The sequence below is a fragment of the Mytilus trossulus genome, chromosome 14, assembly GCF_036588685.1.
Source record: "Mytilus trossulus isolate FHL-02 chromosome 14, PNRI_Mtr1.1.1.hap1, whole genome shotgun sequence".
In the NCBI taxonomy this organism is placed as follows: domain Eukaryota; kingdom Metazoa; phylum Mollusca; class Bivalvia; order Mytilida; family Mytilidae; genus Mytilus; species Mytilus trossulus.
The window spans coordinates 31117599-31132062 of NC_086386.1; the positions used below are offsets into that span (position 1 = coordinate 31117599).

Below are 14464 nucleotides of genomic sequence, written 5' to 3' on the forward strand. Positions count from 1 at the left end.
CCAGTTCTAACTATATATTGAAATTAACCCCTTAACCTATATCGAACCGTACTAACCTAATATGGAATAAACAAGGTCTCCACGCGGTTGCTTTTAACCAATCATATCCCTAGAAATGTATAGGAGTTACGATAATAATGTGTACACATTTGGCTATCGTTTTTAACCATTAGAAGTTCATTTTTATTGTGATGGTTGGTTGCTGTGTTAAAGACTTTCTTTTAAAATGTTTTATTTTTATTTTTTAGTAGCATGCAAGTTGATAAATAACTAATAACTCTAGAGGACAACAAATGGAAGTTTTAAACGACCTTGAATGGCTATAAAGACCTTGCACGGTCGGTTCTTTGGCAGATGTGTGCTTTCAAAATGTCATAATTTTTTAATATTTATTCATATGCATGTAAAGAAGGGCTAAAATCGACATATATTTGTAATCTATATATATTGAAATAAGACCCAATTCTTACAATCTATATTGTTTTAAGACTGAGGAAATTGAAATAACACACGATACTTAAAATCGATATTAATTTTTGGACTTAGGAAATTTAAAGAAGACACAATACTGCTAAACTCTAAAATGAATGAACTCGAAAAAAACAGCTGAATAAAAACAATAACAGAATTATAGACCATAAAAATAAGATAAAATACAATATCACTTTTATCATATCGCATTGACTGAGATCTATACACGTCATGCTACATTTCTGTTCTTAAGGAAGGGAAATTGGGATTACAAATATAACTACATAAAGTCGTAGACCGTTGGGTTTCCTGTTTGAATAGTTTTACACTAGTCTAGTCATTTTGGGGGCCTTTAAAGCACGTAGTGAATGAACATGGTGAAGGCTTCGTGTTTAAGACCGCAATTTGACCTACAATGGTTAATGTTACAAATTGTGAAATGGATGGAAAGACGTTTCATTAGCATTCATACATCTTTTTCGTATATTTCATAATATTACCATGGAAATTCATTTTTTGTGAAAAGTTCGAAAATATTAAATAACACTGAAAGTTGTATGTTTGCGCTTATATTTGACCGTAAACACTTGTTTTATCATATTTAAATCAAGGAGGGCTAATTAGTTTAACGTTTAACGTTTGTCGCATGATCCTGACCACAGAATCAAATGCTCGTTGACAAATTACTGTTTTAACATAATGAAAACGTCAATATGACAATTTGAAGCAGGATCTGCCTACCCTTCCGTAGCACCTGGGATCACCCCTAGTTTTTGGTGGGGTTCGTGTTGCTTATTCTTTAGTTTTCTATGTTGTGTCATGTGTGCTATTGTTTGCTGTTTGTCATTTTCATTTTAAGCCATGGCGTTGTCAGTTTGTTTTCGATTTATGAGATTGACTTTTTGTATCTTTTGTCCTTCTTTTTGAACAAGCTAATGCTAAAATATGTTTATTATGTTTCTTAAGCAAATACAAGTATATAATAAGTTGCCTAGAAAATAATAACCGAAATGCTGTTAAAACGTTTATTACTTTAAATATAAAATACTAAAACGAAACTACGAAGCCCCGCTAGGGACATTTAGAAGAAGATTACTTTTTTAATTGCGAGTTTCCAGGCAGCAATTCGTCGACATATTTTCCGTGTGTACAGTGACCTTAGTGTGACCCTTTTCGTAAAAATCCAGTGATCACAATAAGTATGGAACTGTCACTGGAATAAACTTTTATCGGATTGTACATGTTAAACACGTGCTCAATATCAATGATTCTTTGTTGATTGTTTACCTTTAGGTGACAATCGATAAACATTGGCTTCAAACGCGACAAGAAATGAACAGCCATATATTCACATCATAAAAAAACAGAGAGAGAAAAAAAAATGACGACTATACCATACATTTGCGTAATAAATGATAAAATCGTGCACAGAAGACTAAGTTAATGATTTATACATGCATTGGCTCAAGAATTGGATAAACATTATTTTTCACCAGTCACAAGTTTCATATGAAATTAATATGTCCACTGTAAGATAGAATTCAATCCTCTTCTAATGATGAACATAATCTGACTAATACTTCTTTATGAAAAATACATCTCTCGTGTAATTCTTATGCTTTAAACACAGTGTCAATAATGCAAAATATTATCACATAACGTTTCTTATACACCATATTCACTAAATGATCCGTATGATTGATTTTTAGCACTACAGCATACCATTGAAATACAACATCCACAGCAGAGGAGAGATAAAAGTCCAATAACTATGAATTGACCAGTAATTAACCAAAAGGAGAAAGAAAATAATGTTGGTTGACAGTATTCGTCACTCGATTCATCTGTGGAGAAGTGTTTATACGTCGTATAAACCCAGACACTTCCTGAAAATATATGAATAGCCAACTAAAAATAATCTGTACTGGTTATATATCATTTAAATCTAGACATTAGTTGCAATTCAAGGTAAATAACATATAAAACATATTCTGATGCGAAGTTTTAGTTTTAATAATTATGTCGTATAAACACAGATGTTCCCACAAAAACCGATATAATCAATCAAAAGTCCTATTGAAGATGCTGACTATTACCTCCTAGAATGCTATTATAAAAATCACTAAACATGTGTAGTCAACAAAAATGAAAGCCCTTGTTGAAATTGAAAGTTTTCTACTTTATTTTGAACAAAAGTGTATAGACACTATACTATTTCATATTCAAAATTATGTCCTCTATCATAAGAAACCAGCAATAACAGTTTCAAATTAGATGTAGCAAATTATCTCCATCATTTTATTGAAAATATTTAAAAACATATGTTTATTACAATACTATTTAGTTTGCTTTGGTTTACTCTTAACAGCAATTAATATAATTACCAATAAAAAAATATATTCAAATATCTAATTCGCCGTTTCAGAATCTAAAGCATCATGGGTAATTTTATTGTTCATACCCCAAAGTGAAAATAACGTAACGTCATTGGTTGAATTTCCATTGTTTATAACGTTTTAAACCAATCAAAACGCTTTGGTGTACGCTTTTGAAAATATTACCCAGAATGCATTAGATTCTGAAACGGCGAATTACAGGGTAAAAAAGTAACATTTTATTAGAAGTTCATGTGAGGGATCGATAAATTAACCAGGATCGTTTCTTAACTTTCAGGCAGAGGAAACATCATTTGCGTTAAATGAGAATGTGATATTTCGTTTGAAGTAGGTTTTCAAGAGGTATAAGCAACCCAAACAAATCTTTATATCAATGGAAGTAATCAATAAACGTTTTAAGCAATTTGTGAATACTAAATCCCTGACTTGATACAAATTACAAGGAATACATTTTAGACATATTGATGTTGGTAAATTATCAGACAGAAACAACTTACAGGTTTCAGCTATAAGATAACCTCACTTTTGACGACACAAACCAATATCAATCAATGATGAATTGCAGCACATACATGAAATCTTCGCTGAAGCCAATAAAAGGAATTAGTATTCAATAGACATATATACAAAGAATGGAAAAACACATGAGACTTGGAAATCAGTAGTTGAAATAAAAGAAGTGAACAACAAAATGTGTCAAAAACATTCTGAGAGAATTAAGGAAAAATTGTGAACAAATTATACAGAATGCAAAAAGAAAGTAAAAACAGCAACACTAAAGAACCAGCGAGATTTTCTGGAAGACCTAGCAAGAGCTTCAAATCAGAGAATATGACAGATTTATCAAGTAACTAAACAACAAACATGTCAAAGTGGTAAACCAAGCTACGGTAACTATGCCAACTAAAGACAATAATATTCTAACACCAGAACGAGATCATTACTTCAGATTGATCCTTTTTCCACCTTCATAACAACCAATGCAGAAAGCCTTTAAAAGCTTGAAAAACAAAAAAGCATCTAGCATAAACCAACTTAATGTACAACTTTTTATGATATATCCAGTGCTTTAGGAGGAAACTTTACATCCAGTATTCCAGAAAATATGGAAACAAGCTGTTATTTCGAACAGTTGGTCTGAATGGAACATCATATATATACCAAAACTAGGAGACTTAACAAACTTCCACAACTGGAGAGAATCACCTTACTTTGTATTCCAACTACGGTATTCTGCATAATTTTGATATCAAGGATTATATAGGCTGTATATAAGACTAGAATAAGCTGGTTGCAGAAACGAGAGAGGCTGCATAGACCACATATTTGTCCTACAAAACATCTTAGAACAGTGCCATGAGCGGCAGAGAGAACTACTTGTATTTTTTTAGGACTTGTATTTTTTGTTGACAGCTTACACCGAGAAAGTCTGGGAAATATTGAGTAGCTATGAAATACAAAATAAGATAATGCAACGAATCAAGCAGTTTCATACAATAATCTCTGACACTAGTTTCCTTGTAAAATTTGGAGTAAGCAATGATGTGTTATGTCATCTGTATTTTTCATAATTGCCATTGATTGGGTAATGAGAACAACACTAGTACCGGACTAAGATAGACACTTTGTACCACGCTTGAGGTCACAGACGATGCAGATGATTAATGAATGTTATCCAATAACATAGACCATATGCAAGAGAAGACAAAAAAAACGTGGTGTAAGGGCATTAAACACCTAACACAAAGGTTCCTGGTTCGATCCCACTTCCGGAGTGAACATTTCAGGGAGTAAATTTTTCGGCTATCGCTTGAAATCATGGTCTTGAGAAATGACGATAGTTCGTCGAAAGGGGACGATAAATTGCTGAACCATTGTTAAAAAAGAGCCATATCTCTTGCACGTGAAATACACCCTTGTAGATTTAAAAACAGGAGCAGACTAATGCCGCTACAAGGCAGCACACGCACCCGCATAGTAGAATGGGATTAATATAGGTTGCAATAAATTATTTCCAAATCCACTTTAAATAAATAGCAAGAAAAAACTGCTAAAATGATTGAACTTAAGATCTATGCCAGACAGATAAAGTTATTGTACCTCAACACAGAGAGACACCCTGCGTAAATCAGGAACACGTTGATGACGTCACTCATATGACAAAATTATGTATATGAGATGATAAACAAAATACAGTCAGCCAATCATAAAACACGTTACATCAAAAATTGAATTGTAGAATGTATATATAGTAAGACGAGGACTTATTATAAGTTGTAATCACTTGATTCCAATCCTATTGATTAATATTTTAATCAGTAACTGGTAATAATAATGCATTTTTCACATTATACTGTACCAAATATTTCTCTTTTCCCTTTGTTCCTTTTTAAAACAGGTGACATAAGTAATTTTATTTTGTTTTTCAAAACGTCCTTCTTAGAATATGAATTGATATTGTCCAATGAGAACGTGTATGTCATATTGTAATACATTGCATTTTTTAGTTTACGTATATGAATATATATTTTACTTGTTACACACCTAGCATAAACCATATACATAGAAACAAACCAATGATTGCATCACATGCACCTTTAGGTTTGTTTTCTTCCTGTTCTCCAGCATTGTTACTGGCTTTACACTTGTCCCTCAAACTCGACAAAGCTTTCACAATAGAAAAAGCGCCAAATACGATGAGGTATATAGGAATATATTTCTGTTTTGGACAGTCATGTAGGTATAGTCCTCCTAAATATAAAAAAAGGAATCAAGTTAAGGATGTTTTCAGTTAATATAAAACTGTTTTAAAGCTTATATATAAACGAGAACTTCAAGAATGTATAATGTGAAAATTGAGAATTGCCTTAGGGCTAGATATTTTGTGTTGATCAATAACTCACGTGTTCTAGTGTTGTTTTGTTTTGTGATTTACACTGTGTAGATAATAGGATTCGAAATGCATGGTAACCATAAGATGATAACTGCAACGCTAACATAAAACTTGTAACATGCCTTCTACTCTACTTTTGCATACCAATCGAAATATGTTTCGGTCGTCCATCGCGAGATTAGCAATAAAAATTGTATGGCATAGAGTGAATATATAGTTAAAATACACATTTTGTCTATAAAGACACAGTTAAAGTTTAAAAGTATAAATACCAATATCAGGTAGTTTAGTTTTGCTTATAATATAAAAAAAAAAGATGCAGTATAATTGTCAATGAGACAGCTCTCAACAAGTGATCGAAGAACACTGAAATTAACAACTTTATGTCACCGTATGGCCATAAAAAATTAGCAAAGCCCACACCGAATAGTCAGCTGTAAAAGAACACGAAATGACAAATATAAAACAAATCAAACGAAAAAAACATACGGCTTAATTCATGTAAGAAAAATGAACGCAAAACGAATATTAACAAATCAACAAACGACATGACTTGGGACATGCATATCCATACAGAATGTGGCGGGGTTAAACATATTAGCGGTATCCCAATCCTCCCCAAATCTGGGACAGTGGTGTAACAGTACAACATGAAAGAAATCTATCAAAATCAGTTGGAAAAGGCTTAAATCATTCGATGGTCATGATAAATGAAAATACATCTTACAATAACACAGAGTAGACGTGACCGGGTACTATAATATCCAAACAGCAAACAGACAATCATAACTGATATGAGAATACTCGCAGTGACTGGCAGCTTGTTCAAAACAACTAACAACTAATCACAAGTCATGTATCTAAGAGTAAATTATCAATCAGTACTTATGCAACATTCAAAGTATTTAGTGTAAAGACGTCATACTCAGTCAGAGAAAGACATGACATTGTTCAAAGCCAAGATTACATAAAATCGACATATAGTATATCCATGATCGTGTATATGTATTTAACAATAATATTAACTTTGCTTTTAATTTAATGAAAATAAAATCAATAGTAAAACCAAGCAAAACAATATTCAATGATCCAACTACAGTGTTGAATTGGAGACCTTTATAATAAGTTATCTAAAGGAACTGTAACGTGTCTGAGATCCGTTCCCGAGTTGATTCTCGAGATCTGAGACTTGTATATATATATTCTTATTATTTGTAATCCCTGTCTAACTCTCTCTCTCATTAAGCTCCTACAGCTCAATTAATGTTCGGCCCAACTGGCTTCCTGACTCTATATGTCTCAATTATATAGCAACTGACTCAATATATCTATCAATGACTCAATTATATAGTAAGATCTACTTGCTCACTAGCTCTGTAGCTCTTAACTCAACAGACTCACTAGCGCTGTAGCTCAACTGGCTCACAATACTTCTATATAAAATAGATAGCTCAACCGGCTCGCAATATTGCTGCTCTTTCCACTATTTATTAACCAACGCAGCTCTCTTAGCTCTCTAGCTCTTTCGTTTCTCTTGATCCAGCTCACTAACAGCTTAAGATAATTCTTCTACTAAGTTTCAGTTATTGGATAGACTTGAGCAGTGAATCTAATATTTGGAACAATAGCAGGTATTTATCCTATCACTTATACGTGTGATCTGATCGTAACACCTACCCTGACTGACTGCTGACGGCTGTTTATATACCCTGGATGATTGGGATATACCACTATTGAACAATACCATTATCCTATGTTGCTTAGTAACGAGGGTGTATCAACCCTTGATGAGTCCACCTTTATTGGACTGTGCCATGTTGAGCATAGCATAGTAACAAATAGGAAATGGGACAGTAACTACTGACTTCGCCCTTGTTATTGCATAATCGTCCCAAAACCTTTCGTCACAGAACGATACGTTTACCAGGATCGTTTTTAAATTTCCGTTCACGGTAAACATCATTTCCGTAAGAATGAGGATGTGCTATCCCGTTTGAAGTAAATTTTCTACAGGTATAATCAAACTTCAAAATCAAATCTTTATATCTATGGAAGAATTAAGTAAAGGTTTCAAGTAATTTATGGTAACGAACTTTGAAATTCCTGGCTTAATAATTTACTAGTAATACATAGATTACTTTCGGAAAATTCAAAAACATCACAATAAACACGGGCATAGCGAATTAGGTGTGAAATATAAACACCGTATGATGGTACCAAAGGAACTTCCATATCCAGAAAGAGAAAATTAATAATAGGGAACGAAAAATCGTCTCTTTTGTCGTAAATTTAAGTGTGGAGTTTACTGTGTAAAACCAAAATTTCTAAATCTAGGAAATGACAGTATTACCGTTCAATGTTGATTTTTATAAAGTAAATTCCTGTGTGTAAATTTCTTGAAATTTTTACGCAAAAATATCATCAAGATAACGGTAAGTGTTGTTGTAACTATTAGATAAATGCAATTTAGACGGGTCCTTATAATTATTGAGGTTGGTCATAAAAAAATGTGATTCAAAACAGCTTTAAAGGGCATATTCATGCCCATTAGAATACATAGAGCCTCCCGAATTGAAAATAAATACAAAAGTACTATCAAGGAGAAAATAAACAGCTGCATTCCATCACACCTCCAGTAAGTATATCTAGCAAATTTACTTTTCTACTTTACTAGAGAACAAGGCTTCAAATGATTTAAGGCAAAATGTTTGTATTCAGATTTATCATCGACCATTTAATTTAATAGGAAAACTTGTGTTTGCTAAGATTGTGTGGAAAGTGTAGTGTAAAGAGTAGAAAAATCAAAACTGTTAACAGAATCAAAAGGACCACAAAAAGCACATCCTTATCAAAAACATCCAAATATTTGTTTACACTGCAAAATAAGTCGATTCCTGTACTTTCATTAATAGTTATCCCACAAGGACGCAGTGTGTCAGCGTAAGATCAACCGATGGCCGGAGGCCAGAGCGTGATCTAACACTGACACACCAAGTCCGAGTGAGATAACTATTTTACATCCCAGCTGTTTCAGATTAGACGAAAAAAACATTTACAATTCATAAAATCTAGTTAAGAACGCCACGCAACCATTTAAATATACTTTATATATTACTATATGATGTATACCCTTTATGACCCCCGAACACGATGAGTATATATCAAACAAGGTCAACTCGCTCCACTTGCTAATCGGCCTATACTATATCTCCACTTTTCAAAAAAAATCGCCCCACTCATGTTTACCGACTGGCCCCACTTTTGAAAAAGTATAAAATCACATTGAACAATCAGTCTTACAACTCACGTATTAACGGAAAAGGTTTAAACCCCAATGAATAAAGGTCTGTCAACTCGCCCCACTTATAAAAAAGATCTTGCTTCCTTCAAGTATGTTAAATAACTGTCAGTTCGTATCCCGTCGTCCTGGTGCAGTGGTATGTGTCGTGGCTTGATATACTAAAGGTCTTGAGTTCGAATTCCAGAATATACACAGGATTTTTTCAACGTGAAATTTGATAGATAGTCTTCTCCGTATAATCAATTAAGTTTTATAGTGGATTTGACATTCCCCCAAAATGTTACAGAACAGAGGAAAGCATGCATAACAAAGAAACTCAAACTGGGGTGATCTGGTAGGGGGGATCTGAGCCGGATTCGGCTCAGATCAACCCTGTTAAATCAAAGGAGCTGGATGTAAAATATGCTATGACAATATTTATGTTAGTTCTTTGATAGTACTTTAAGGACTTGTTTAAAAGCACTGAACATTTGGTTGTAGAACACTTACAAGAGGCTGAGATAAAACGAAATGTTTGTGTAAGTTATGTAATCAATACAAAGTAGGGACCTATAAATGTCCAGAAGAAGCCTTAATCAATGATGTGGTTATGGTATTTTCTTTTTCTATATAACTCTCTGTGGAGCGCACGGACTTGAATGTAAATGAACTTAAAATTTGATTCTTAATGACGATTATGTAGTTTTTACGGCATACCTCCACCACATTGTTGGTTGCTTTTTGGTCGTAACAAACACGATTCGTTTTGAAAATTCTTGAAGTTTATTTCTTATTCTGGAAATAGGTGTATCATGTACCCTTTTATTTTTTTCTACGTTATGTTCAAAATGCGATATTCTATTATCTACAACACCCATACATTAATTTAAATAAGAATCAAGAGATTTTTTTATCAGATTTTTCCCGTTTCCACCAATTCAATGTTCATAAAACGAGGAAAGAGCTTCTTTAGTGACATGTAGACACTGTTTCCAATCTATTTCAAACTGGAAGACGATATTTTCGTCCTTTTTTCAAAATGTTTCTAACCTCTCTGTCGTGGACGATAATGAGGTACCCCTTTATTACGTTGCTATAAGGATCATAGCTAAACTTCGACGATTCACAGTTTCAAGTTTAAGGAGTACGTATAGTTTCTACATTGACGTCTGATGTTACTGACCTATGAATAAAATTAGACTTCTGTTGTTGTTTTGTATTTGTATGCAATAATAGGTGGTTCTGTGTTATAAAAATAGGAAGGCAAAACGTTTTGAACAGTAGAATCAATACACACACTCAATAAGTTGGTACAGTCAATACCTCGGTTAATATATTTAATTTGCAGACAGTGCCGTTTATTATGTTCAGGTTTGTCGATATGCAGGAATATATTTAAAATTTTGTGTTTCTGCTGTTGCAAAAGAATTACAACTTTTTTTTGCTACGATAATTTACATTTTTTTTTCAGACAATAAAATGACAAATTACCTATTACTATGGCTGCTATTGGCACTGTTATTGACACAACTAGGAAAACTGTGGCAATCACTGAAACAAAAGATAGCGAGAATGAGTATATCTGTTGATTTATAGAAAAATGCCACGAAATAGTAAATCTTACAAATAAAATACATATCACACACACAAAAAGGATGAGACAGATTAAAATAAACACCTCTAAATTACTTGAATAAAAAGCTTACTTTAAAAATTGCTGCATTTTTACACATTATACTTTGTCATTTGAGCACCAGAGGTATATAATACTTATTGAAGACTAAAGGATTGGTTCCTAATCATATGAAACCAAAGATTAATTAAACGTCTTTACTGCGTCTGATGTACATGATTCGACATAAGACAAAACTGTAATAGCTGAAGAAAAAAACCTAAAGTCTACTAATTAAATTAAGAGGAATTATCTTTATGTTAGAATATACTAGTATATTGCCGAAGCAATCATACCTTCTGGATTCTTGATCGTCAGTGATTAACAGTCTATGATAAATGATAAGGAAATTCAAAACATTTTTTCTTGATGTCGGTTTCTTAATAATGAATTGTGATAAATCCGTTGGATACAACATTGATCAACGGAAGGTGTTTTGCATTTTAAAATTGTAGTATTATAAAATACATTTTAAATAAATACTTTCAACTTTAGGAAATAAAAATATGATATTAAAGAGTACGTCGCATTTCTGTCGCAACCAATATAGAATCTTCATAAAATATGCCTTTGGGTTTGTTTCAAGATATAAATGTAATGTAAACATTATATTTTTTAACCATGCGCACATAATTAAAAAAAACATACTACCTATACGCAATTTATTGCGTTGATAAAAAAACTATTATTCAATAGCATCATAAATATTATATTTCAGATAAATCATTTGTGAAAAGAAAATCACAAAAAATACCGAACTCTGAGGAAATTTCAAAAAAGAATGTCCCTTATCAAAATGGCATTATCAAAAGATTAAACTTGTATGTTATAACAAATCGTTTTTGAATTGGTACATGGTATTTTCTAATGTAGAAAACAGTGCATTATGTCTGAATTAAAACGTTCACGTATTATCGTTCACGATAATGAAGTCTATGTTGCCGAGTGGTCATATAATTTACTACTGTAATCACTAGCCATTGTGAGTACGAATCCCGCTCCTGCCTGTGCAAACAACTAAAATGTAATTTGACTAGGATTGTCAGTTTTCCTATCGAATTTATTAGCGGGTTTCTACAGGCTTCCAATCACTAATAAAGACTAAGACGACACGAATTAACAAAAAGCGGTGCTTCAAAGTGGCAGTAAAACACAAAAATCAAATCAAATGTTTAAATGAATTGTTATTCTTACCCGAATTACACACAATTCCTATTGATTTACGTGCGAAATCGACATTCCCATCCGAAGTAACCTTTGCCTCAAAAATTTTACCATATAAAGAGTTATAAGATGGTGGTGCGTCCATGTTTCAAATGTTTATTAGATGAGATAAAATCACTATCTGGAATAGAGGATGAACTCATTATCTTTATCTATATTATATATAAATTCATTATTCAAATTTATCGTATATCATGCTACTTACACTACAAACTGCTCAGAGTCTGAAAAGACCAGATTTTGTGCTCGACCACTAAAATCAAGCACACGTTTTTCTCGACAAGTCTCGACAATGTCTTAACAGTACTTAACTGTTTTCAACATGGTCTCGACTTTACGTAATAAATCTGATGCAGTACTTGGAGTTGATGATCTTGGTGAAGACTGAAATGATCTCGGCTCGACCAGATTGGAAAAAATTGAGAAACACAAATTAAAGTGTACGTATTGAATATAGCCCGACCTGAAAATTCTAGCTTTGTTTTAAATTGATACTGTTGAGACAATTTCGAGAAAAGTGGAGTAAAATGTGTGCTCGATTTTCCTGGTCGAAAGTAGTTGTAACGTTATATCTAGTAAAGAATATATGCCAAAGTAGTTTAGACAGTCGTGAATGGTACTGCCGGTATGAGAGGATTTGTGATAACCATTGCATGTGTAACTATGACTTGTAAAGTATATTTATTATATACAATTGTATAATTCTTTTTATAAGTTGTAGGTTTGTAGTTTTTGGAGTGTTTTCTTAATCATAACTTATATTAACACACAGGTTAATAACTTGACTTTTTAAAAAATATCGTTCATAAAATATTGATTTTATCTTAGTGTTCTCTATAACGTTTTTATGCATTTTTATGTGTTTCACTTTACCAGACACGACTACTTATAATACCAATAAGGAATATTTTCTGTGATAAACAACGTTTTGAAAACTTCTTTTTCGTCGATTGATCACGACAATCGTTCATGAAATGTAAAAACTGGTAGCAAAATGCACCAAAAGTAATAATTCTCAATTCCTATTAACTATTTCAAGCCAAATCAAGTTAAAGAATACATATGTATCGAGAAGTTAACGATATTAACGAAACCATTTATAACAAGAATACTATCAAACATTTGGTCGTTGAAATACACAAAATCAGCGACTGTGACTTGGAGATAAGCCATCAGTTGTAGAAATACAGACAATACCGTGACAATTTCGTGATCAGAAGATTGAACCATCAGTCGTAGACATTTAGACAATATCGTGACTAGAAGATGAAACTAATAGTCGTAGAAATACAGACAATACCGTGACCAGGAGATAAAACTATCAGTCGTAGAAATACAGACAATACTGTGACCAGAAGAGGAAACTATCAGAATAAAAAAAACAGAAAAGACCACGAGATAATTAAACCATGAATCGAAGAAATACAGACACTACCATGACGAGAGGATAAAGCCATAAGTCGTAGAAATATAGACAATGCCGTGACTAGAAGATAAAACCATCGGTCGTAAAATACAGGCAATACCGTGACCATAAGATAAAACTATCGGTCTAAAAAATACAGACAATACCTTGACAAGAAGATAAAACCCTCAGTCGTAGAAAAATAGACAATAACGTGACAAAAAAAATAAACCAGCAGTCGTAATATACAAACAATACTATGGCCAGATGAACAAACATTTGGTCGTTGAAATACACAAAATCAACGACTGTGACTATGAGATAAGCCATCAATTGTAGAAACACAGCCAATACCGTGACAATTCCGGGATAAGAAGATTGACCCATCAGTCGTAGAAATACAGACAATACAGTGACCAGAAGATAAACCATAAGTCGTAGAAATACAGACCATACAGTGACCAGAAGATAAACCATAAGTCGTAGAAATACAGACAATACAGTGACCAGAAGATAAACCATAAGTCGTAGAAATACAGACCATACAGTGACCAGAAGATAAACCATAAGTCGTAGAAATACAGACCATACAGTGACCAGAAGATAAACCATAAGTCGTAGAAATACAGACAATACAGTGACCAGAAGATAAACCATAAGTCGTAGAAATACAGACCATACAGTGACCAGAAGATAAACCATAAGTCGTAGAAATACAGACCATACAGTGACCAGAAGATAAACCATCAGTCTTAGAAATACAGACAATACAGTGACCAGAAGATAAACCATAAGTCGTAGAAATACAGACCATACAGTGACCAGAAGATAAACCATAAGTCGTAGAAATACAGACAATACAGTGACCAGAATATAAACCATAAGTCGTAGAAATACAGACAATACAGTGACCAGAAGATAAACCATAAGTCGTAGAAATACAGACAATACAGTGACCAGAAGATAAACCATAAGTCGTAGAAATACAGACCATACAGTGACCAGAAGATAAACCATAAGTCGTAGAAATACAGACCATACAGTGACCAGAAGATAAACCATAAGTCGTAGAAATACAGACCATACAGTGACCAGAAGATAAACCATAAGTCTTAGAAATACA

The 14464-nt window shown here is 33.0% G+C and overlaps 1 protein-coding gene across 1 annotated transcript in view; it reads right to left on the reverse strand.

Moving 5' to 3' along the window:
- Window positions 1-1482: 1482 nt before the first annotated feature.
- Window positions 1483-14464, reverse strand: part of LOC134695606 (transmembrane protein 272-like) — a 30815-nt gene continuing 17833 nt past the window's right edge. The window contains exons 2-5 of the mRNA XM_063556893.1: window positions 11907-12057; window positions 10532-10591; window positions 5412-5618; window positions 1483-2357 (exon numbers count right to left, since the gene is read on the reverse strand). Coding sequence (XP_063412963.1) covers window positions 2137-2357; window positions 5412-5618; window positions 10532-10591; window positions 11907-12021 — 603 coding nt within the window. The 5' untranslated portion in view covers window positions 12022-12057 and the 3' untranslated portion in view covers window positions 1483-2136. The remainder of the gene's footprint in view (window positions 2358-5411; window positions 5619-10531; window positions 10592-11906; window positions 12058-14464) is intronic.